Consider the following 23,928-nt stretch of genomic DNA (forward strand, 5'->3'; position numbering starts at 1 on the left):
CAGGTTTACCCTGAACACATTCCATCAGTGTCGACTCCGGTTTGAACAATGTAAGGCTGAACACCGTTACTGACAATCCTCATTTTGGCTGCGTGAGATTCTCCAGCTTTGTTGTTGAGCGACCGAAGCGCGAGCTGTTAAAGCTCCGCCTGTTTCTGGAAAGGGGGCCCCAAATAGGGGCAAATTTGACAAGCTATAATAAATGATCTGTGGGGTATTTTGAGCTGAAACTTCACATTCTGGAGACACCAGAGACTTATATTATTTCTTGTGGAAGGTCCCCTTTAAGAAAATATTGTTACAAATTATGCAATTAATAGTGTCCGGATTGATGAAGCGTGTGTTCCTCCGCAGGACCCTCTGTTCCGCTTCTTCGAGCGTGAGGTGAAGATGGGTGTGCGGATGCTGCAGGACGTGCGTCAGGATCTGACGGATGTGGTGCAGGTGTGTGAGGGCAAGAAGAAGCAGACCAACGTCCTGCGCACCCTCATCAACGACCTGGTCAGAGGTACTGCGGCTCTGACCCCTGACCCCTCTAGCTTCACACGGCCGTGTCTCGTCACTAAAGCCGCTGTCGTGTTTCCACAGGCATTCTGCCTCGCAGCTGGTGTCGCTACACCGTCCCGGCGGCCATGACCGTCATCCAGTGGGTCGCCGACTTCAGTGAGAGGATCAAACAGCTGCAGCAGATCTCGCAGGGAGCGGCCAGCGGCGGCGCTAAAGAGCTCAAGGTGCCTTCACAAATTCTGCGTGTCTTAAACACACAAATGCAGAAATTAAAGCAGCTTTACAGTGATAAATGTTGCATTAACTTCAAAAAATGATGTTCTTCCTCAGTGTTTCTGTCTTGTTTTCCAGCACAAATATCTAAACATTCTTAAATCAAGATACATTTACTGGAGAAGAGAAATGACTTCAGTCTCGTTTTCTGAAAAAGGGAACAAAATGAAGAACAAGAACTAATATCTGCCCAAATAAACTTAATTCAAAGGGAAAACAAGATGATTTTTCTGACTCCATTGGCAGATATTAGTTCTTGTTCTTCATTTTGAACATCATTTTTTGCAGTGTGATCAGAAGGAATAATAAATACAGCTGCGAGCAGCAATTATCGGGGTTCAAATGTTTTAAGGCACATGCGTAAAAAAGTATTGTTTTATTTAGCAAGCATGTGACCACTTTAATCATAGAAGGAAAAGACCATTTACAGCCAATACAGGCAATTTACCATAGGAAATATATGGTTTTAAAGCTTAAGTTATAGCGCCACCTATAGTCCGATCTTCATAAACGTTGGCATGCTTCTTTAGAGTCACATGCTGCATGTGCTCACCAATTTTTGTGAAGTTTTGAGTGTTTGTTTAGGATTTATAGGCTTTTGTGGGCACTTGGCCACACCCCTTTTCTAAATGACCCTGTTATAGCTACCCAAAGGGTAAAGTTTTTTTTTTTTTTTTTTTTTTTTTTTTTTGTGATAATTATTGATCTGGAGCGTCCAGAGAATTGTCCTGCACTGGTTTTATTCAGATTGAGTGAGAAACCTAGGACTAGTTAGCAGAAGTAGGATTTTTACATAATCGTCAATATTTAATGAATGATTTGATTGACAGCAGTGGTTCTTGAGGCAAAGTTGTTCTGTATATTAGATCTATCAAATGATATGAATATTTTGTGGATGTGTGAAACACCACGTGATTACAGACGCGTAAAACTTGTTAGCACCACCTAGTGGCTGATTTTTCAAAATTCTCACAGACCTCTAGGCCCATGAGTCAACATGCCCACCGAGTTTCGTTCCGATCGGCCTCCGTTAACCTGGTCTAACAGGTGTCCAATCGTCTCATATTCTAGTGGTTGAGAACAGATGTTCAAGTTTTTCTTTTTTGTAAAATGAATTAAAAGAGATGGAAATTGGTAGGTAGGTGTTTTTTGAAACTTTGAAGTGTTGCTAATTAAACTCATTGTGTTTCTCCCTAGAAATTTAGAGAGCACATTGACATGTTCCGTTCCCTTCCAATTTCCTTATTAAAAAGTCTTAATAATACATGAACTCGTTCTCGCTCTCCTTCAGAACATCCACGTGAACCTGGGCAGTCTGTTTGTGCCGGAGGCGTACATCACGGCCACGCGTCAGTACGTGGCGCAGGTCAACAGCTGGTCTCTGGAGGAGCTCTGTCTGGAGGTCAACGTCACGTCTGCGCAGGGATCGGCGCTGGACGCCTGCAGCTTCGGCATCAAGGGTGAGAGCGAGTCCTGCGAGAGAAGCGCTCCGTCTGAAGCGCTGTGTTCACTGACCTCTGTCTGTCCGCAGGTCTGAAGCTGCAGGGAGCCACGTGTGCCAACAACAAGCTCTCGCTGTCCACCACCATCTCCACTGAACTGCCGCTGACGCAGCTGCGCTGGATGAAGCAGAGCAACAGCGAGAAGAGGAACATGGTCAGTGCTGACGCTCCTCAAATGCTGCTCAGAGCTCCTGTCGTTCTTCCTCTTCACTCACGGTCTCTTCCTCTCTCTGCAGGTCACGCTGCCCGTCTATCTGAACTTCACGCGCGCCGACCTCATTTTCACTGTTGATTTTGACATCGCCACCAAGGAAGACCCGCATCACTTCTACGAGCGCGGCGTCGCCGTCCTCTGCACCGAGTAGATGACGGTTCACCACTCAAACTCTCTTATCTTTATTAATCACTCCTGCTAGTGTAGACAGCAGAACCGCATGTAGTAAAACATAACTGTGTATGTCGTGTCTTTTTCTGGGACGAGATTAGAAAGTCAGAAGCATGTTGGACGACGGATGTTTTAGTGGAGAGGATGGGAACTGTGTGTTTTAGATGGAAAAATGGAAGTTGATTTGAAGTTTTGCATGATTGGTGGTTTTCAATAAAGTTCAAATATTCCTCAAGTGTGTTTTGTGTCTGTATGGATCCTTTAACATACATGTGAATTCATAAGTCAAGTCAAGTGAGCTTTAGACAGGCAAAGCTCTCTCAGGACCTCAGCAGTCGTATATAAAGATATATTAATAAATATTCATAGCCTGTATGGGTCATTCTACAGAACTGGTGTAAACTGCTGTCCCACAACCAAAAAACACATTTAAAAAGCATTTAAGTATTCAAATGTTAGATGTTTACTAAGATTCTTCTATTATCTATTGAATCCCACAATAATATTTAAAATATCAGTAAGATTAATATATATAAAATCATCATTTATTGGGTACTTTCAATTGGGAGGAGTCTGTCCTGAACTCTGACCCCTAAATCTCAACTTGTGAAAATATCGAAATAATTTTTGCAGTTTTTTTCCATTGTTTTTAAAAATATATATTTTAGATTTTTTTTGTTGTTGTTGTTGAAGTGAAGTTAAAAATATATTTTTTTCAAATCATGAAACTTTGTTTAAAAAAAAAAAAAAATGTGTCCCTCATGTTCATGTCACTACCGAAACAGTGTGTGTTTTTCATTGTCTGAGACTGATTTTAACACACTTCTGCATTTCTGATCAGGAAATATTCCTGTGTTCCTCCCTCTCATAGCCTCTTTCACAGTAGATAGATCCATCATTCTGAGTTAAATGTGTTCAAAACTCTGAGAATCTGTGTGGAACTTTAAGGAACGTCACTAACAAACACCTTTTTCTGCAATTAAGCAAACTTTTTGTGTGTTATTCCATAAAATGTAGTTTTTGTGTGTGTACAACTCACTAGCTAACCATGTGCTGATTAGCATCTTTGAGCGGCTCAAAACTATCTAAAATTGTCACTACCGAAACTTCAACACGTTTTGGTCATGACTGTTTTGGTAGTGACAAAAGGGAACACAATCATTTATTTGAGGGAAATAAACAATTTTAGTACAGTTATGCAAATCGTGAGTGTTTTAGTATGTGAGTTAAATCCTGTCATGTGATGTGGTCACTACCAACACATTACTGTCACTACCGAAACTGTGCAGTCACGAATGAAACATGGGATGTTTTGTCAAAAATAAAGTATCTTGAATGATCAACTAAGATGTTATTATAGTGTTTGGTTCAATGTTTATTCAAACTAATGAATCCTTCACTTTGAAATCAGTTTGATAAACTTTGACTTTTACAAAGAAAGATTGGATTCAAAATACAACAAATCTCATAAATTACACTTGAAATATTGTTAAAATTGTAATTGTTATTGATTTACCAGTGAATTTAAAAAAAAAAAAAATAGCAAAAATATATTTACAAGGTAGATGTAAACAAAATCTTAATAGGTCAATGTGACCCTTCTTATTAAATTATTTATTATTGTGTTTCGGTAGTGACAAATTTGGGGAGATGAAAAATATTCCAAAACTTTCTGAAAATACAATATGAGAATTAACTGTACAATTACTAGAAAAGTGTACCTTGGATATTATACAATTTGCATACATACAAAATTTGTGGAAAAATAGTTTTTTTTTCCCAAGACTTTTCCAACTCTGACTTTGAACCAGTTCTGTAGAATGACCCGTATATAAAAAAGATGTAATCCAACTAAACATATAAACAATATAAAAGCTTCCAGCTGTTTGAAAAATGCATCAAGTTCTTCAGTTAAACATAATTCACACACTGATGAAGTGAAGGTCAGTCAGATCGCTCGTGCTCGAGTCCAGACTCTGATGTCTCTGTCTTGAAGACTCCTCGAGCTCTCAATCCTTTTAGTCTCCACTTGAACTTCAGTGAAAGACAGCTGTGCCTGACTGCCTTGAGCGCCACCTTGTGTCCAGATCGGGTGTCATGACAAATCCGGTCTCCCCAAACCTTCTCCTAAGTATATACAAATATTAATTTAAAACACGCATAGCTCACTATATAGTGCATACGAAAACACATTAGTGCATGAAACGAATGAACATAATTTCTTAATAAATAAAAATACCCTTTTCAGAGAGTAATTGAACATCATTTGTTTTATTTATAACTAAACTATTTGGACATTTAACACTTAATTTAACACAATCACATTAAAGGTTATTGAGAATATCTGTAGGGTAAGTGCAAATGTGTGTATAAACTATCAGGCTAATCGTTTATCTGTATGCTATGCTAGCATATAAGCGAACTAATACAGACATAAAGGGTCATTATAATGTAGTTAAAGCAGCATTTATCATAACATGATTTTGTAGGAATTGTAATCAGGCGCTAAAGAGAGTACCTATTAAAAGCAGTTTGAACCAGTAAGATCACTTGGGGTCGTAAAGGAGACCTGATTTCAAGGGGGACCCAATTCGTCACTACAGCGTCGAGAATGAGATCTGCAGTTTCAGGACAAAGATCAAGGGATTGTGATACGAGTGATTACAGGTTCATGTGATGCTTTTAACACACAACACAGAGAGACGGAGTGAAGACTTTATTTTCACCAAGACAAACTGTGTGCAATGATTACGTGGAACCGACACTGGACTTTAGTTTAAGTGTGATGAACAAACATTCAGATGAACATGAATGATCTACAAACATCAACATCATTAAAGAGCGTTTCAAATGACACTTCTCCTCTTTGAATCTCTACGGAAAGCTTTTGGATGCAAAAACAATGATAAATCTCTTTATAGTAACACTGCACTCGCCTTTAGACAAAACAAACCCCAGTGAATCCAGCCTGATCTCTCCAGACATTATCATTCATCATGACATCAGCGTTCTGACAGAAACACACGCGTGTTTTACTCTCGTCTCCAGCTGTGTGTGAACACGTTTGCTCAGTGTGTGTGAAGGCAAATGGATTGTGAGCAGTGGGAGGTCACACACACACACACACACACACACACACACACGATTGGGCTTCACTCAAGAGACGTCAGAAATCATGAATGAAGTTTAGGTTTATTAGTCATAATTTATTATTGAAATAACTTTGGCGTCAACAGTGTTGAATCTGAGGTCAGGGAATGAAGGAAGAACTCTCGTCTCATATGTACTTCAACACCTGCACTTACTCTCTCTTTCTGAGTGTCTCTTTCCAACCGACTAAATAGGGAAACAAAACCTTCTCATGGCAGTGAACATGAGGTCCATCTGCAGGCCTCGTTCAGACCTCCATGTCACTGATGCACTGCCGCTTCCTCCGCATCCCGTCCTCCACCTCGCCCGAAGGCGGAAAGAACTTCCTCTTGGAAAAGGCCGCATGGACAGCCGGGCTGTCTGGAGATCCTGACGGGATCCTGCTGCAGGACGGGCCGGCGGCGTGGAGGAGCGTCTCTGGAGCGGACGGCACCGCAGGAGAGCTGAGGCCGGATCTGCTGTTGAACCCGGAGTCGGACAGATCCGGTTTTGCACACATTACAGACCAGCAGTCCTGGTTACAGACCTCCGAGTCGCTGGATGACCTCATCTGGACATCTGGATCGTCCGGCCGTGTCCCAGCTCTCCTCATCTGAGGGTTGACGGAGGATCTACGACCGGTTCCTTTGATCCGAAGACCACCGTGTCTTTGCTTCTTTACACCGTCATCAGAAGAACCAGAGTCTTCAGAACTTCCATCGTAGGGATCCAGACACTGAAAACAAGATCAGAAAAGACTCAATTCATTTTCAGATGATTTATAAGAACATTTACAGCAGTGGTTCTCAACCAGGGGCCTCAAGATGACTTAAAATAAGACAAAACGAAGTCAAAACAGTTCTGAACTGGAGCAGTAATTCTCCTCCTGTTTTGTGTTTACCTGTTGGTAGTTTTTCTGGAGTTTCTTAGGAGCTTCCCGGTTCTCCGGAGCGCTGCTTTCACAACCCTGACATGAGAGATCATGGAGTCAGAGGTCTTTCTAAGGCTACAGAAGAGTTTGAGGTTAATCCGATCAGAAATACCTTGCTGCTGACATCAGACCATCTGGGGTTTGTGTCTGATTCAGAGTCTGAACTCGAATCTACTTTACACATCTCCTGACAGAAAAACACACAAAACATTGAAGATAGATAGATATTTTTTTAAATGTTTATGCAGTGATACAACATTGTATTTACAGACAGTCTCATCAATCAAATAATGAAGAAAAAATGAGAATGAAATAAAAAAGGTCAAAATCTTACCATGTATTTGAATGCCAGTCTACCAACAACGTCTGACTGGCCTGTATTGATCAGTTCTTCCATTCCAGATCACTGTGAGTGAATCTCATTGATCACCTCAGAACATCTGACTGAATTTACTCGCTTTTATACTCGCTTTATATCGTCAATCATTTCATTCTTTCATTTCATTGCGCGCGTGTGTGTGAGAGAGCTCGTGCTCGTGCTTCAGTCGAGGCCTTCCTTCAGATCTGAAGCCAATTATACGGTAAACTACTCGCTTTATCTAAATATTCTTAAATATCAGATGTCATTTTAAGACGGACGATCATTGAATCATGAGCAATCTTAAATTCTACTAATCATTTTCACACAATAATTGGCAGAAGAAACAAAAAATGAAGTGAGGACGGGTGGGACGAAAACTTAGATTTTATTTGGGGAGAAAATTTGCCCACCATGTTTATTTCGTTGATATATCGCTCACTTTAATATTTGATGAAACATCATTTTATTTATTTATTTTAAATTGCGTGTATATGTGTGTGTATATGCATTGTAAAGCTTATCATACAAATGAAGCAAATACTTTATTCTTTCACATGTTCAATTTAGTATTAAGAGACATAACAAACACGCAGTAGAAAAACGACAGTTCATTCGAAGCCAATTCAATAATATAGGATGTTATGGTCATATTCGTGTTGTAGGGAAATTTCAGAGGCGACAGAATCCGCTCACTAATTCATTTCAAACATCTGACTGAGTTTGAATGCTGATGGCTGAGGTGCGTTACGCGCATGCGCGGCGCGTCAGATCCGGGCCTGCGGAAGGATGAATGTAAATGTCAAAGATGGCGGCGGAGGGAGGAGGGAAGGAGATGAACGAGATCAAGAGTCAGTTCAGCACGCGGGAAGGCGCGTATAAACTCCTCACGCACTCCGAGTACAGCCGGCCGAACCGCGTGCCCTTCAACTCGCAGGGCTCGAACCCCGTCCGAGTCTCGTTCGTCAACGTCAATGACCAGTCCGGTAACGGCGACCGAATCTGCTTCAATGTGGGCCGGGAGCTTTACTTCTACATCTATAAAGGCGTCAGGAAGGTGAGAACGACGCTCGTTTGTCTTCACCTTTTTGTGGAATAGCTGTTATTTCACATCATTAGTGACGGCGGCGTGAATGTCACACGCACGCACACGCGCACGAGCGCTCTTTCACTGCTGACGCGCGTTTGTTTGTTTATCTGTGTGTGTGTTGTTTGACAGGAGTGTGTTTGCTGCTATTCAGTTTGAGGATCGTTGATCTGCTGTGAACAGTTTATGTGGTTCATATGCTCATTGGTTCATATGTTCAGTAGTTGTTATGGTTCATATATTCAGTAGTTTTTATGGTTTATATATTCAGTAGTTTTTATGGTTTATATATTCAGTAGTTTTTATGGTTCATATATTCACTAGTGTTTATGGTTCATGTAGTACATATTTTCAGCAGTTCAGTGGTTCATATATTCAGTAGTTTTTATGGTTCACGTGTTCATGTAGTTCATATGTTCAGTGGTTCATACAGTATGTTCTAGGTTCTAAGGTCTAGTTTCTAAGGTTCAGTAGATTATAAGGTCCATATGTTCAGTGGTTCATATTTTCAGTAGTTCATATGTTCAGTAGTTATAGTTCATATATTCAGTAGTTTTTATGGTTCATATTTTCAGTGGTTCATATTTTCAGTAGTTCATATTTTCAACAGTTCATATATTCAGTAGTTTTTATGGTTCACGTGTTCATGTAGTTCATAAGTTCAGTGGTTCATACAGTATGTTCAGTAGTTTCTAAGGTTCAGTAGATTATAAGGTTCATAAGTTCAGTGGTTCATATGTTCAGTAGTTTTTTTGGTTAATGCATTCATGTAATTCATACGTTCATATGTTCAGTGGTTCGCTACTAAATACATGAACCACTGAACATATGAACCGATCTGAACCTATGGACCACTGAACATTTGGTTCTAATGTTCTGTAATTGTTCATATGTTCAGCGTTACTGCGTTCATGTGATTCATATGTTCAATGCTTTAGACGGATCATGTGTTTAGTTGTGGTTCATGTGGTGAATTTTCACGGCAGTGTCATTCCATTTTGACTCGATGCTTGTTCTGTTTCTCTTGGACGAATCCTTTCTGCTGCTTTTAGTCTCTTTTGTAAGTTTCTTTTGGATAACAGCATCTGCTGAATGAACATGTCAGTGTTTTGCTCATGCAGCATCACAGAGTTCACAGGTCGGATGATTTCTGTCATGTATTTCTGCTCTAATTTTATTTATTTTTATTTTTTTTTCCTATTTATTTTAAACTGACAGATCTGTTTTCAGATAATTGATACTATTGTGTGACTTATCCAACGCACTACTGCGGCTGTAAAGTGCTGTCGTACGTCAATCCATCGCGTGTCGTTGTGTTGATGTTTAAACGGGGCAGATGAAACGCACACACTAAATAAAATAGGCAGACAGATTCCACCTGCCTGTCTCCTGTATTGTAAGCAGGTGTATCAGTAGTGTGACGGACGATGTGATCCTGTGGTGTGTTGTTGTGACTGGCACCTGTCACAGAGTTTCTTGAAGGGAATCCCTGTTTGGTTGAAATGCTTTTGTTTCGCAGCGGTGCAGGTGTTCAGTTACGCTTTCTCTCTGTTCGGCCACAGGCTGCTGACCTGAGCAAGCCGATCGACAAGAGGATTTACAAGGGAACGCAGCCCACGTGCCACGACTTCAACCACCTGACGGCGACGGCGGAGAGCGTGTCCCTGCTGGTGGGTTTCTCAGCCGGGCAGGTCCAGCTCATCGACCCCATCAAGAAGGAGACCAGCAAACTCTTCAATGAAGAAGTGAGTGAACTAATTCCATTTCAGACACTAGGGTTTAGTTTCTCTGGATTCCTTTTTTTTAAATGGTTTAATTCATTATTAATAATCAAAAAAGATGACCCTGTGTGTGTTTTTTCTTTTTCTCAGAAATTATGTGTTGTCTGTTTTAATTTTTCTGAAATCTTTGTTTTATGATTTTAATACAATTGGTTTTTCAAAAACATGGGAATCAAATTGATGCATAAAACTTTAACAATTTAATTAATCTTTTATAATTTAATCAAATCAAAATCCTTTTATTTATTAGAAGTACATTCGGCTGTGCAATAGTGATTTATTTCTGTCATAATTTCTTAAAGTTAAGGCGAACTCTTATTTTGGCGGGTTGTGGTGAAGAGCTGTGAGTTTGTGTGTGTATCTGCTGATAGTTTTCTCAGATGAAATGGTGAAACTGCTGAAGAGACACTCAGATGAAGTCATGTGTTCATATAGTGAGACGCAGACGAGCGTCATGTACTCTTGAGTTTGTCGTAGATCAAACTTAGACGGTCATCAGATTTACAGTCATTAAAGTGCCCCTATTATGCTTTTTCAGATATGATCTTTCATGCAGTGTAATAAAGCTGGTTGAGAATGTAAAAGGTCTGCAAAGTTTTAAAGATCAAAGTACACGATAAATAGTTATTGTCTCTCTCAAAAAAATAAAAGAATATATTCTGAACTGCAGAAACGAGTCGTCAGTAATTCCAGTCTTACTTCCGTAACTTACATGTGTAACAGTTAGGGCTGCACGATTAATCGGACGATTGGAAAAATAACATTGAAATCATGCTTAAACAATTTGGCTTAGTGCGATTATGAAATTGCAAAGCTGCGATTTATTTATTTTTTTATAATTTTTTAAAGCACTGTGAGTTTGAGTTGCTTATAACGTACATTTGAAAAAGCAACATGCGTCAAACATCTTTCCAGACATGAGAAGCATTTATTAACATCTTGTCCAACAAAAGACAACATTTAATATGTTTTTACTCCAAACTCACTTCATAACGACAGTTGAGCGTCCTTCTGTGAGATCATGTGTCTTCTTACACAGAATAAGGCAGTCGTGTGTTTATTAGTCATGTTTAATCAATCAAAATGTTTTAATCTTCTGTTTATTCAGCTACAGCGATAGTATGATGCCCGTAGGGATTTCCTGGAATGACGCGTGTTCTACTTCTGCAGCAGGGCATATTTGCAGTTTCTGCGTGAGAGCGCCCTCTGGCTTTCAGATGGAGAAGCATTTACTGCTGATCACAGAGCCGTACAGCTCTGACAAGCTACGCATGAAATAATCGCAGCCTTTGCCAAATCACGTGCGATTTAATTGCGATTAATTGTGCAGCCCTAGTAACAATTAACACATTTGCATAATGTCCACCTATGGTCTTTGTTGGCTGCCTTTGGAATTGATTGTCTACTTTGACCCGCCCTCAAACGCTGTAGCTGGTTCGTGTTGTGTACGTCAAGAAGATGCTGTTTTCGGCTCTGCAAAAGCAAATTCTCTTTGTAAACGCTTCCAAAATATTAGGATGTAAAGAGTCAGTGGTTAAAATTTCCACAGTGATACAACAGCAGTACAACCTTCTGACGATTGCTTCGCAAATCTCTGTGAGGTCTAAATGGGATTTACAAAACGCTTATTCATTAAAGATGGGACAGTACCCACTTCATTTGGACCAGCTTGCTCCTCAGAATCACAGCCTGTAAGTACGATTAATTATTAATGTATATACTTTATACCGAGTGTTCAAAATAGGCAGTTGTTGTGTTTTATATTGTGTAGATCTCTCATGATGAACGTCAAACTGAGTAGTGTATCACTGAGAAACGTCCTGCTCAAGTCGTCCTTGTGATGGAGGTTTGGGTTGAATAACTAGTTCTTCCAGTGTTTCATCGTCGGACTCGCGGTCACATTGATATGGTAAAATTGACGCCATCGTTACTGTCTTTTCAGTGTGTACAATCGCTGAGCTTTAGGAAGCCTCCAGACCAGAACTGAAGTTCAGTCGTGGTAATGGGCGTTTCATTTCCAACAGGCACTGTAAGCGGTAGACCAATCACAACAGACTGGGCCATCTGGCCAATCAGAGCAGAGCAGGCTCTCAGAAAGGAGGGGTTTAGAGAGACGGAATCTTCAGACGAGTCATTTGAGAATCATTGGAAAATGTGGTGATGTGCAGTGTATATTATGACAAAATTAAACTGTTTTTTGTTTTCGATGCATGTAAACCTGTTGTAGGAGACTCCAAAGCAAAATTATGAACCTTTAAAATAGCATAATAGAGGCACTTTAATATTCACACCCACCAGTTCATATCACCATTTGATTAAGTGTGCAGCCCTACATCTGATTTATTTATCTAAATGTTGCCAAATTCCATGATATTTCACGTTATACAGTAATTTCCATTTTTTATTACTGGATTCCTGGAGTCCATCCGTGTTTTCAACATCATTGAAATCATAGGGCTCTAGTGTTGATCTCACACCAGATTTGTATTTACTGTTTTAAATTACTAGACAACATGTGTGGATTATTCTTTTTCTTTTTTTTTCTTTTTTTGGAAGTGTTTAAATAATTTGATAATCTGTATATCTAACCCATGTCCTCTCTCTCTTCTCGTCCTCCTCCATGAATCTCACTCAGAGACTTATTGACAAATCTAGAGTAACATGTGTAAAGTGGGTCCCGGGCTCCGAGAGTCTCTTCCTAGTAGCTCATTCCAGTGGAAACATGTACCTGTATAACGTGGAGCACACGTGCGGCACCACGGCGCCTCATTACCAGCTGCTGAAGCAGGGTGAGAGCTACGCCGTACACACGTGCAAGAGCAAGTCCACACGCAACCCTCTCCTCAAGTGGACGGTCGGGGAAGGGGCACTGAACGAGTTCGCCTTCTCACCCGATGGGAAGTTCCTCGCCTGCGTGAGCCAGGACGGGTTCCTGAGGGTCTTTAACTTTGACGCGGTCGAACTGCATGGGACCATGAAAAGTTACTTCGGGGGGCTTCTGTGTGTGTGCTGGAGCCCGGACGGGAAGTACATCGTGGCCGGCGGCGAGGATGACCTGGTGACTGTGTGGTCGTTCGTGGACTGTCGGGTGATCGCTCGAGGACACGGACACAAGTCTTGGGTGAGCGTGGTGGCGTTTGACCACTACACCACCAGCGTGGAGGAGAGCGACCCCATGGAATTCAGCGGCAGCGACGAGGACTTCCAGGATCAAATCCACTTTGGCCGCGACCGGGCCAACAGCACGCAATCACGTCTCTCCAAACGCAACTCCACGGACAGCCGGCCGGTGAGTGTGACGTACCGCTTCGGCTCCGTAGGGCAGGACACGCAGCTCTGCCTATGGGACCTGACGGAGGATATCCTGTTCCCGCACCTTCCACTTTCCCGAACGAGAACGCACACTAACGTCATGAACGCGAGCTGCCCACCCGCCGGAGGAAGCGGCAGTGGCACAGTCATCACCACCACCGCTACCAACCCCAGCGCCAACGGCAGCAACAGCAGCGCCGCCAACACGCCGGGCAACTCGCTCCCTGCGCCGCTGCCGCGCTCCAACAGCCTCCCGCACTCGGCCGCCGGCACCGGCAACAGCAAGAGCAGTGCGACGGATAACCCCATCGCTACAGGCGTCAGCAAGTTCGCCACGCTCTCACTGCACGACCGCAAAGACCGGCATCCCGACAAAGACCACAAGCGTAACCACAGCATGGGCCACATCAGCAGCAAGAGCAGCGATAAACTCAACCTGCTCACCAAAACCAAAACGGACCCTGCCAAGACACTGGGCACGCAGCTGTGCCCGCGCATGGAGGACGTGCCCTTGCTCGAGCCGCTCATCTGTAAAAAGATAGCGCACGAGAGACTCACAGTGCTCATCTTTCTAGAAGACTGTATTGTCACCGCTTGTCAGGAGGGGTTTATTTGCACATGGGCGAGACCCGGCAAAGTGGTAAGTTCTTTCTGACTCTTCCGTCTGCTTCTAGATGACTTCCTCTGCATTCACAAAATGTCGGTCTGTTGCGGTCACAAGGTTTGCTTTAGTCGCTCACACTGAGAACTCTTCTCCTTTATCGTATCCTGTGGTGTTAATCCAGGTCCTGTGAGCCGCAGTGCTGTACGTCTCTTGTGTCTTACTTTAGCTGAAGGCCTGATATAAATCGGTGCATTAAAATAAAGGAGACATGCAGTGCCCTGGAACCCCAGGACCAGGAATAGGAACTTCTGATTGAGACTATTGAGTGACACTATTAAGTATTACCCCTTATTTACACTGCACATGTCTGTGGTGCGTTACGGCTCCGACACGGCCACCGGAGTCGATCGCGGAAACTCTTTTCAATGCTTGTGTTTACACCAGCCGTTTCAGAAGCTTCCCAGAAGCGTCTCGCCACGCCGCTTCGCTAAAGATAGGCGTCAAGTCTATTTTTGACAGTTCAAGTACAAAATAAAGTCAAAATAATCACCCTGTGCAGACTCCCGCTCATATTTCACATCACTAGGAGGCCAGAAATTGACGAGATTTGAAGTTGAAAAACTTGAAAATCTTTTATCCTTGTCATCCATAACTGGACTTTTAAGTATATTAACTTCATCTTAGCTACAGCAAAACAAAGTAGGGCATAGCAATAAACACAATTAAACTGGACAAAATATAACCACAATAAACACAAAAAATCAAGAAACGCAACGTCGGGCAGGCAAACCTCGTGGTCTCGTGAATCCAGCCGCTTCGCTTCTGAAATGCTTTTGGTGTGAGTTGACACCACGTAGAGGACGGAACAAAACCTCGCCAGAGCCGTAATGTGCCGCAGATGTGTGCAGTGTAAATAAGGGGTAAGGAGCTGAAATGGGACGCTAGTCATAGATAGCAAGGGAGCAACGGACACCATAGACGAGGGGTGGTGAACTCCGGTCCTGAAGAGCCACAGTCCTGCAGTTTTGCTCCAACCCTGATAAAAACACACTTTCCTGTAGCTTCCATGATTAGCTTGTTCAGGTGTGTTTGATTAGGGTTCAAGCAAAGCTCTGCAGGACTGTGGCTCTCCAGGACCGACGTTCGTCACTCCTGCCATAGACGTTCTAGACAGAATTTTGCTTCCACCAAATTTTTTGTTTTTGTGATGTATTCTTACGATTATAGTATATAGTCTCTTGTTCCCTTCACGTGAGTTTTGTGTTCATTTGATGGACATCGCTGCCTTGGTAGAGCGTTCTAAATCAATGACTGTCCACTTGGGTTAGTGTGCAGCCTTAAGCCCAAAGTATACTTTGTTTTTTACACATACGCTAACGTATACATACAGTCCAACACGTAGCCTTTCAAAGTATACTCCATTTGATAGCGTGAACGAATGTAGGTGGTCGACACACGTGCTCTAGAAAATTTCATCTTTGTCCAGTGTCTGCGCTATTTTTCTCCAGAAGTTATGAGCGATAAAAATGTCTTTTATTCTTTTAAACTAAACTTGCGGCTATCACACTATCGCTTGTCAATGCGTACGACTGTTGTTGTTTCAGTCTCCTATATTTTGTTGTTGTTCTGTCTCTTTAGTTAAGTTTTCTACTAGAGTTGTCAAAAGTACCGACTTAGGTACCAATCGGTACTGAAATTTTAAAAATGTGACCCTTTGAACGCTGTCGAGCAGATTCGTAAACACCTCTGATTGGCGTGTTCACGCGTTCATCGGATACGTCTGTGATTGGCTACAATGATCAACGCATGGCAGCGTTTGAAAGCACACAGATTTGAATGGTTTGAATTTGAAAGCGTTTTGAAAGGCTGACTTGGTTTCCGAAGTCAGTACTTTTGACAACTCTATTTTCTACTGTGAAAAAACGGCCCAGGCCCAGGTGTCACCACCTTGTGGAACAACTGATTAGTGCAAGACAAATTCAATGCGCATGTGCGACCTGCGCTTACAGAGTATCGGGCGGCACATGTACTAAACCTGTAACCACCACAGGCATTGAGGGGGACAAGTCCACCCCCCCCAATAATTGGAAATGGCCAATTATCCCCCCTATTATTTCCTAATGCCGCTCTTCATTACGCACTGCTCTATTGTTGCTACAATGACACAGTTTAAATTTACATTTTTAGGCTGGTCTGCCTCAGTTGTCTAACAGCACTCATCAACGTCAAAATGATGGCCAATCAGATCTAAAGGCTCGTTCATACCAAGAACGATAATTATAAAGATAACTATAATGATAACTATATTTGCGTCTACACAAACGAACGATAACGATCTTTTTATTCTAAGCTCGAGCGCTGCGGTTTCATATTGTGTACATGTTTTTGCTGTTCTTGTTGCATTTACAGGCTTCAACCAGCAGATGTCCTCAGCATGCTATGTTTCGAGTGAATCTAGTGTAAATCGACCCAATCTAACAGTGAATTTACCTGAAGAAGTCAATATAGTGGAATAAAAACATCACCTAGTCTTTTTCAAACTTCAAAGGAAGCAAGACAATGTTGTCGAAACTAGCGCTGGATACCTGAGGTCATTTTATATTACACTGTTTGCTAGCCTGGCATAATGATCTCATCTCCGTTAATTACACTTCGCTCACCATTTATTCCGAGGGTATGACCGATTGTTTTCCATATATCCATTTTGTTTAAAGTATCCTTGAAAAGGGGGTTTGACCTTGACTTGTCAAACAGTGGTGGATTTTTCTGGACCTCGGCGACTCAATTCTCCGCAAGGTCGTCCGCCATTTTAAATGCGCGAGCCCTTAAATTAGAATGGATTCTGATTGGCTCACAGTGTTTTATCGTTCCACGGCTGGAAAAAATCGTTCTGAAAGTGATCCCAACCATATCGTTACTCTATATCGTTATCGTTATAGCTGTGGTGTGGACAGTGCTATTCTTTTATATTTAGAACGATTTTTAGAACTATATCTTTATAGTTTACATTCTTGGTGTGAACGGGCCTTTAGAAGGCGGGGCTTACTGTTCACAGAAGACGAGTGTGAATTCCAACGCAAAGCTTTTAGTTTTTGCAGTGAAAGTGTGCGCGTGTGGTGAGCTAAACATTTAATATTTGACAACTGTTTTACGATGGATATGTTTAATGACCCACAGTAACATACAGTGATGCAAACTACTCAACTTTTTTATGGAATTTCTCCATTTTGAATTGGAAATAAACTATTATTTAAATGATGTCATTCATAACTGAAGACGTTTTTTACATTTTTGACATAATAGACATACAAACAAGAGTGAATGTGTGTGTATTTTTAAATAAAATATTATTTGTAAAGAGTTGACAAGAGCTGACAAAATCTGCGTCACACGCGCTGTACACGGACCCTCGCACGCGCATAAAAACTGAAGTAGACTTTGGGCTTTAGAAGGAGCCGATGGTGTAGGAACAGAGCTCACGTGTTTGGCATGGGAATGTTTACACAGTGAATGTTGTATGTATGTTTTGGAGGATCGTATTTGCCAGTATTGTGTGGTCAGATTTTTCCCTGTGTACATGGCTTGGCAAAAGTTTTCAAATGTTCTTCTCTTCCTTTTTTCCAGGGTTTATTGTCATCCCAAAACCAAGCCAACTCTCCTAGTGGAACAGTAGTATAGCCACAATAATTCTGCTGCTAAGAGATCCGCATCGCGCCGCTGTGACACGGAGGGCCGCGCCGCCGTTTTCTCTCCTTCTCCTTTTGGTTCTTTCTGTCCTTCATTCTGGAGGCCCGTGTACGCAGTGAACATGCTGAATTTGTGCATCAACGGAACGGCTGAACCGCGGCCATGGGCTTTCCTTTTGATTTCCCAGAGTATTTATTTGATTTATTTTGTTTTTGTTATGGTTTTCACTCTCAAATGCATCTCACTGTATTATTATTTTTCTCTTGTGTATTTCAAGCTTGCCTGAGGTGTGGGAAATCAGTGAATCCCGGGTGGAAAAGCAGTCGTCTTTGAACTCCAGACGTACTTCCACCCCAGATCCCTTTTAATAGTTTTATTTTCACCCTCTTTCATACGGAATAGATTTGACCCCCGTTGTTAAACTTTGCACTGATTTTATTTTGGGTTTTTGTTTTTTTGTAACTACTATAAAGGATCAAAAAAGACAAAAAAGAAAGATGTAGATGTTTGGGGAAGGCCTTGATGCACTTGGCTTTAATATCCTCTGTCTTGAAATCTGAATCTGAAAAGCTGGATGCTGCAATCATAGTTTTTTAAAAAGAAAATTTGTTTGCACTTAATAGTTTATTAGAAGAGAATGGCTTTACATTTTTGTGTGCAAGGACTCACAGACCGGTATAATGTGGAGAATTATGATTAAAACTTTGTATCTATTGAGCATTTATTTTAATATTGTTTCAGATAAAAATCTGCTTTGTATTATATGTATAATATTGTAATTCAGTGATTTATTGGAGCAAAAGCAAATGATCAGTAACTCTAGTGGAAGTTTGTCATCACAGGAAATAGTGACATTTCTAAAGCAGAAAAATAGACATAATAATATTAAATAATCTTAAATATGCAGGTTTCTGTTTTTTTTTTTTTTTTTTTTTTCCATTTTTCCTTGTCTCTTGTACAAAAGTCACCCAAATGTATTTTGATATAGGAGATTTATGTATGCGAAACGCTAGATTGTGTCGTCTGGCAGCAGAGCGTCGGACGCTGCTAATAAAACGTATGAAGCTCAGGAAGTCTAGCAGACGAAGAAAACAAATCTTATGACAAGAGTTTCAAGAGTTCATATTTTGCTTACCAACAGCAAAGTTATTCTATGTACTACTAAGAAAAACCCACTAGGAACAACTAGGTTTAAAGTCGCCCAGTAGAATCTTACAGTGTGACACTATTAAATGTCATAACATACCCTTTTTTGTGACTACCAGTCATTGTTAATGAAATATACACTAACCGGGAAAGACGTGGTCATATTTTTGATTCATGTGGTTAACATTTTGCATTTCACATTTTGTTCTTCATTAAAAAAGTCCATGGATGTTTGGTCTCGTGTGTATTGTCTTTGGCTGTCATGTTTTGTGTACTAGCTCTTTCTTTTACTAGGGTTTGTGCCTTTTCACCATGGTATAGAAGAACTTAAACATGTTTTTGAGAAACTCTAGGGTGTATAAAGCAGTATTAATGTACTTCAGCAGGTCCAACCAGCTTTCATAACCTTTGAAAAGATAATAAATTTTAGGTTTTTTTATTACTTTTTTAAAGCTAACTTTTATTTATGCTGATTATTGTTATTGTTCACAGTGCTTTGTGAATTTCATGCAAAAATGCATTAATGTAAATCTTCCCAGTGTGGTTCAGACTGATCTGTTAGTTGTAAATCAGTGTTCATTAGTGATGGTAAGTGATCATTTAAAAGCAATACTAATTTATGATGTCTAAACATCGCACTTTGAACAAGTGTAAAGTAAAACCCCTTTATTACAATCCTAATGAACTTTTATCCAATAATATTCATTAAGCTGCTGTGAGCCGCAAGCATCTCTGGAAATATAGAGTGTAATAATAAGAGCGGGAAGAACAGAAACGAATGGCACCGATCGGTCTCATTCAGAGAGTCTGCTTTGGGTTAAATGATGGTCGAATGTAGAATGAAAGTCTGCTGCTTTAGATTTAAGCTGCATCTACTTCTTATAGAATCTGTTTTCAGCAATCAAACAAAATGTAATCAAGTAATCATGTGATTTGAGATCCCATGCAAATATTAGCTTGTTTTGGTTTGAAAACTGCATGTTTCTGTGTGTACAAAGACCTTTATTTTATTACGTGAAATGGAAATGTTGACATTTTCAGTCTGTTGACTGTTCAAAACAACATTGATATAAACCAATCCTGCAGACACGCCATTACTTGCATTGGTCCTCTGGATTTGGGGGCATGGCTTGCTGACATCAGTAGTTCTGTGGGTTCAGGGGGCGTGGCTTGCTGACATCAGTAGTCCTCTGGGTTTGGGGGCGTGGCTTGCTGACATCAGTAGTCCTGCGGGTGGCGCTCCAGTGGAGGCATGTAGTAGCTCTTGAAATGGTGTGGCTCCTCTTTGGGCTTTTTACACCAGAAGAAAAGAGATTCAGATGACAGATACAAACACGATTTTAATCTGGATTTGATCATTCTACTCAATGGTCTGCTCTAAAAGCGATTACTTTGGTCAGACGTGAGTGGCACTTTTTTGAGATGGCAGGCAGAGAGCCGCGGTGAGAAACCGTCAGGGCTGGGAAGCTGGACACCGGGTATGGGATTTTTGGTGTTGGGACCACGACGTTGAGTTTGGGCAGCTCCAGAGGGAAATGAGAGGCGTTTCGTCGGCTGAGCGGGTCGCCGGCGTGCTTGAGATGCTGCAGACAGGAAGTCAAGAACAGTCAACACTGTCGAAACATCTGATCGGTATTCATCACTGAGATTTGAGACTATATGTACTTTTCTCTCTGTCAAAATGCATTTAGTTTCTTAAAGTGGACCTATAATGCCTCTTTCACAAGATGTAATATAAGTCTCTGGTGTCTCCAGAATGTGAAGTTTCAGCTCAAAATCCCCCACAGATAATTTATTATAGCAAATTTGCCCCTATTAGGGTGTGAGCAAAAACACGCCGTTTTTGTGTGTCCCTTTAAATGCAAATGAGCTGCTGCTCCCGCCCCCTTTCCAGAAGAGGGCGGAGCTTTAACAGCTCGCGCTTCGGTCGCTCAACAACAACAAAGCTGGAGAATCTCACGCAGCCAAGATGAGGATTGTCAGTAACGGTGTTCAGCCTTACATTGTTCAAACCGGAGTCGACACTGATGGAGAGACTCAGGAAGAAGTTACAACTTTGCCGAAGTGGCATGTGACTTCGTTCAAAGTCTTATTTTGTGCTAATGGACATTGTAAAATTGTTTATGTTGTGCATCTTTCTGATTATCTTCTTATGAGATTTCATTAACCGCTAATGCTTCAGTTTAACTTGAATTATTGGAAACAGTCATGCTCTCTGAAAACATGGTGCATTGTTAATATCTTGCAAAGGATTTCTGTTTGCCTTTATTAAGAACATGAAGTGTTACCTGTCTTCTGCCCTGTCGAGCGAGACGCCACAGCTGATCCACAGACGTCCCGCTGGACTCTCCGTCCGCCGCTCCCACCGCCTTCCGCAGACTCGCTGCTTTCCTCTCCGCCACTCTACAACAGACCGAGAGCTGAACACATCCTGACTCTCATCTTTAATGAAGGTACAGTCTGTACAGGTGATGAACCTGATGACCGTCAAACCATTACAGTAAAAGTGCGCTCAGAATAAGAGTGTGTTGTGCTGACCGCAGCTCTCTGAAGCAGGGGTGCTGCAGTGCTGCGCGGGCGCTGATGCGCTCCTCGGGGTCGTAGTTCAACATCTGGTGCAGCAGAGACAGGCCGGCTGCAGAACAGTGAGGAACCAGCTGAGAGATCCCGCAGCCTTTGCGAGGTGGGAAATCGAAGCGCATCGCACGAGACCTTCACACACACAAAACCACAGTCACATGACGGCAGGACAGAGAGAACTGTGATGTCATCCGTTTTACCCAATATACCATTTCAAGTCGCTATACCGTAACTAGATGTTGTGTAGTGGGTCTGAGGGAATCGTGGGTCTGTGTACAGTATATGTGATGCATGAGTATATGTTGTGTTGTTAGTCTGATTCGAGTCCAGGGGAATGTTGAGAACGCGTGTGTTTTTGAGATCTCACTGTTTGAACTTTTGCAGCAGCGTGCCGTCCGGCGTTCCCAACACATCATGGATCTTGTTGACCTGGTCTAACTCGTTACGTCCAGGGAATAAAGGGCTCAAACTACAAGACATGGAAACGGACGGTTAGAATATGATGACAATTTAAGACTGGAACACAAAAACATCGCATGAGAAGTACCTGAGGATTTCAAAGAAGACACATCCAGCACTCCACATGTCCATCTTCTGAGAGTAGTGTCCGTCGGTCAGCAGACACTCCGGCGCGCGGTACCAGCGGGTGGAGATGTACTCGGTGTGAGGAGGTTTGGAGTAGATGCTCCTGCAGGAGCCGAAGTCTGCCAGCTTCAGCACATCATTCTGTCGGGAAGAGACATCAGACGCTGTGAGTGAGAGTTTGTGTGTCAAATCTGCGTACGAACGTCAGACAAACTAGCTGTGAGGTTAAAGACGCAGATGCGCTGCTGATGAAAGCTCTGTAATTTAGAGGATCACGCCACGCTTGCGTTTGCCGGTGGATCTTGCTTTAGAGCATCATGTTCGCTGGGAATGACAATGGAGTGATTGAACGTAAAGCCCTTATACGGGCGTGTTTTATCACTCATTTAGAGTACAGTGAGGTTAAGAACAAATTCACTTGCATTGTGACGATCTGCTGTGTTCAGAGAATTTACCCCTTGACTTACTTTGATCAAGATGTTCTCCGGCTTCACATCTCTGTGGAATATTCCATGGCTGTGTTTAGAAAAGGAACAGAACAGCGTCAGTAACGTCACACACACACACACACTGGAAGCTGAAGAGCGTGTGAACGGTTGTGAGCGTCACCTGTGCATGTGATCCAGAGACCGGCACAGCTGATACATGTAGTGCTTGGCTTTGCTCTCAGACACCGGATGTTGCCGCCCTGGAAGAGGAAATATAACCAGCGTATTCCTTCTGTGTGATTCATATTCAAACATGAAGCATCTGATGCACAAACACACCTTTGATGAACTCGTATATGTTCATTTCCATGAGCTCGCATATCAGCGACAGAGTGCCAGTGTCTTTATCGCTGTGAACCAGAGCATGTGATCAGGTCAGCTGATATTAATATTTATTCATTGAGTTGATACTGAAGTAAATACTCACTAGATGAGCTCGTGAAGCTGGAGGATGTTGGGATGAGGACTCAAGCGCTTCATGGCTTGAACCTCCCTGAGACCGTGAGCCTGATCCACACTGACAGACCATCACAATCATCACAATCATCATAAAATAATTTTGATCATGTCAGGAGCAGGATGAACGAGACAGAGGATCAGCAGAAAACAGATGCTCATTTACATGTCTGTGAAACACACACATACCTACTCACTCACACTCTCTCTCTCTCTCTCTCTCACACACACACACACACATTTTCTCCTGTGTGATTTTATAATAGTGTTAAACATGTGACCTCAAGGTCACGGCCAGTGCCTGGTGACGTCATACCTCTCGATGGTCTGTTTCATGGTTTTACAGGCGTAATGTTTCCCGTCCTTCAGACTCTGCACCTTCATCACCTCAGAGAAAGTTCCCTCTCCGATCTTCCTGATGACTCTGTAATCTACAGCACATCGAGTTCAAACACACAAACACGAGCAACGGCGACAAACAGCCATGAATGAGTCTTACTGTTCATTCCTCAGATGGTGACGTCGCATGTCAGCAACAACGACAGATTTATTTCACCTTTTAACCGAAAATTCCCGCGTTTATCACACAGATATTCATGACATTACACCGATCAGTGAAGCTTCAGCGCGAGTCGCGCAGCCGCCACCGGTCTCCATGGCAACGGCGTGCGTTTGAACTCTGACCTGCAGCCAGAGGTCACGCGCTCTTCACCGATCACTATCGACCATCATCCATCGATATTAATGAAAGATTCTCACCTCTGTGTGAAAACAAATGAGTCTTGCTCTCCGATCGTGTGCATTCACGCGCGAGACTCATTTCAGCACATTTAGTTTTTCATATGAACGAGTTTAGTGTCGAATGAACCCTGAATAAACTGCAGGATTAATCTAAATTCACTGCTGAATAAATTTCCCGTTGGCTGAACATCTTTCTCGATCCATCTTGGTCAATATGAACAGCTGTCGCATCACCGCGTCACGTTTTACATCTGTTTTATTATTATCATGATTATTATTATTAGTAGTAGTAGTCGTAGTATTTTTAGTATTATTGTGTTTAAATATCTTTCTATTTGATTTCTTTTCCATCGTGTAACATTATTATTGTATTTAC

The 23,928-nt window shown here is 41.9% G+C and overlaps 4 protein-coding genes across 7 annotated transcripts in view; 2 read left to right on the plus strand and 2 right to left on the minus strand.

Moving 5' to 3' along the window:
• Nucleotides 1–2,902, plus strand: part of dync1h1 (dynein, cytoplasmic 1, heavy chain 1) — a 36,889-nt gene extending 33,987 nt beyond the window's left edge. For both annotated transcript variants that reach the window (XM_051869084.1, XM_051869085.1), the window contains exons 74-78: nt 355–508; nt 589–731; nt 2,072–2,240; nt 2,312–2,436; nt 2,519–2,902. In XM_051869084.1, the coding sequence (XP_051725044.1) occupies nt 355–508; nt 589–731; nt 2,072–2,240; nt 2,312–2,436; nt 2,519–2,647 (720 nt within the window). In that variant the 3' untranslated portion in view covers nt 2,648–2,902. The remainder of the gene's footprint in view (nt 1–354; nt 509–588; nt 732–2,071; nt 2,241–2,311; nt 2,437–2,518) is intronic.
• A 2,938-nt stretch (nt 2,903–5,840) lies between these two features.
• LOC127498521 (uncharacterized) lies at nt 5,841–7,281 on the minus strand. The gene is made up of 4 exons (XM_051867944.1): nt 7,062–7,281; nt 6,840–6,914; nt 6,698–6,763; nt 5,841–6,532 (listed from the first exon to the last, which is right to left on the minus strand). Exons 1-4 carry the CDS (start codon nt 7,122–7,124, stop codon nt 6,065–6,067), a joined length of 672 nt encoding a protein of 223 aa, XP_051723904.1. The 5' UTR covers nt 7,125–7,281; the 3' UTR covers nt 5,841–6,064.
• A 423-nt stretch (nt 7,282–7,704) lies between these two features.
• On the plus strand, nt 7,705–18,931 carry wdr20a (WD repeat domain 20a). Its single transcript, XM_051867875.1, has 4 exons — nt 7,705–8,142; nt 9,735–9,917; nt 12,589–13,905; nt 17,494–18,931. Exons 1-4 carry the CDS (start codon nt 7,885–7,887, stop codon nt 17,545–17,547), a joined length of 1,812 nt encoding a protein of 603 aa, XP_051723835.1. The 5' UTR covers nt 7,705–7,884; the 3' UTR covers nt 17,548–18,931.
• Nucleotides 18,465–23,806, minus strand: LOC127498506 (MAPK/MAK/MRK overlapping kinase-like). Of its 3 annotated transcripts, XM_051867881.1 has the most exons (13): nt 23,571–23,806; nt 23,128–23,242; nt 22,783–22,872; nt 22,635–22,705; nt 22,477–22,555; nt 22,335–22,383; nt 21,830–22,008; nt 21,650–21,751; nt 21,241–21,414; nt 20,991–21,105; nt 20,094–20,285; nt 19,901–19,992; nt 18,465–19,861 (listed from the first exon to the last, which is right to left on the minus strand). In XM_051867881.1, the coding sequence occupies exons 1-12, from the start codon at nt 23,629–23,631 to the stop codon at nt 19,921–19,923; spliced, it is 1,299 nt and encodes a 432-aa protein (XP_051723841.1). In that variant the 5' UTR covers nt 23,632–23,806; the 3' UTR covers nt 18,465–19,861; nt 19,901–19,920. The 3 variants fall into 3 exon arrangements, with proteins under 3 accessions (XP_051723841.1, XP_051723840.1, XP_051723842.1); XM_051867880.1 differs by having other exon boundaries at nt 18,465–19,992; XM_051867882.1 differs by lacking the exon at nt 23,571–23,806 and adding an exon at nt 23,311–23,461 and having other exon boundaries at nt 18,465–19,992.
• Nucleotides 23,807–23,928: the final 122 nt, after the last annotated feature.

Source organism: Ctenopharyngodon idella, chromosome 17 (assembly GCF_019924925.1).
Source record: "Ctenopharyngodon idella isolate HZGC_01 chromosome 17, HZGC01, whole genome shotgun sequence".
In the NCBI taxonomy this organism is placed as follows: domain Eukaryota; kingdom Metazoa; phylum Chordata; class Actinopteri; order Cypriniformes; family Xenocyprididae; genus Ctenopharyngodon; species Ctenopharyngodon idella.

Bases quoted from the DNA above. Each gene is read 5' to 3' on its own strand.
- LOC127498521 (XM_051867944.1), bottom strand. From the start codon at position 7,124: ATGGAAGAACTGATCAATACAGGCCAGTCAGACGTTGTTGGTAGACTG. The intron at 6,764-6,839 runs GTATTTCTGATC...CTCTCATGTCAG, and splicing joins GGTCTGATGTCAGCAGCAAG to GGTTGTGAAAGCAGCGCTCC. The intron at 6,533-6,697 runs GTAAACACAAAA...TCTTGTTTTCAG, and splicing joins TCCAGAAAAACTACCAACAG to TGTCTGGATCCCTACGATGG.
- wdr20a (XM_051867875.1), top strand. From the start codon at position 7,885: ATGTCAAAGATGGCGGCGGAGGGAGGAGGGAAGGAGATGAACGAGATC. The intron at 8,143-9,734 runs GTGAGAACGACG...GTTCGGCCACAG, and splicing joins TCTATAAAGGCGTCAGGAAG to GCTGCTGACCTGAGCAAGCC. The intron at 13,906-17,493 runs GTAAGTTCTTTC...CCTTTTTTCCAG, and splicing joins GGGCGAGACCCGGCAAAGTG to GGTTTATTGTCATCCCAAAA.
- LOC127498506 (XM_051867881.1), bottom strand. From the start codon at position 23,631: ATGAGTCTCGCGCGTGAATGCACACGATCGGAGAGCAAGACTCATTTG. The intron at 22,384-22,476 runs GTGACGCTCACA...TTCTAAACACAG, and splicing joins TCTCTGGATCACATGCACAG to CCATGGAATATTCCACAGAG. The intron at 21,415-21,649 runs GTGAGATCTCAA...GTGTGTGTGAAG, and splicing joins CTGCTGCAAAAGTTCAAACA to GTCTCGTGCGATGCGCTTCG.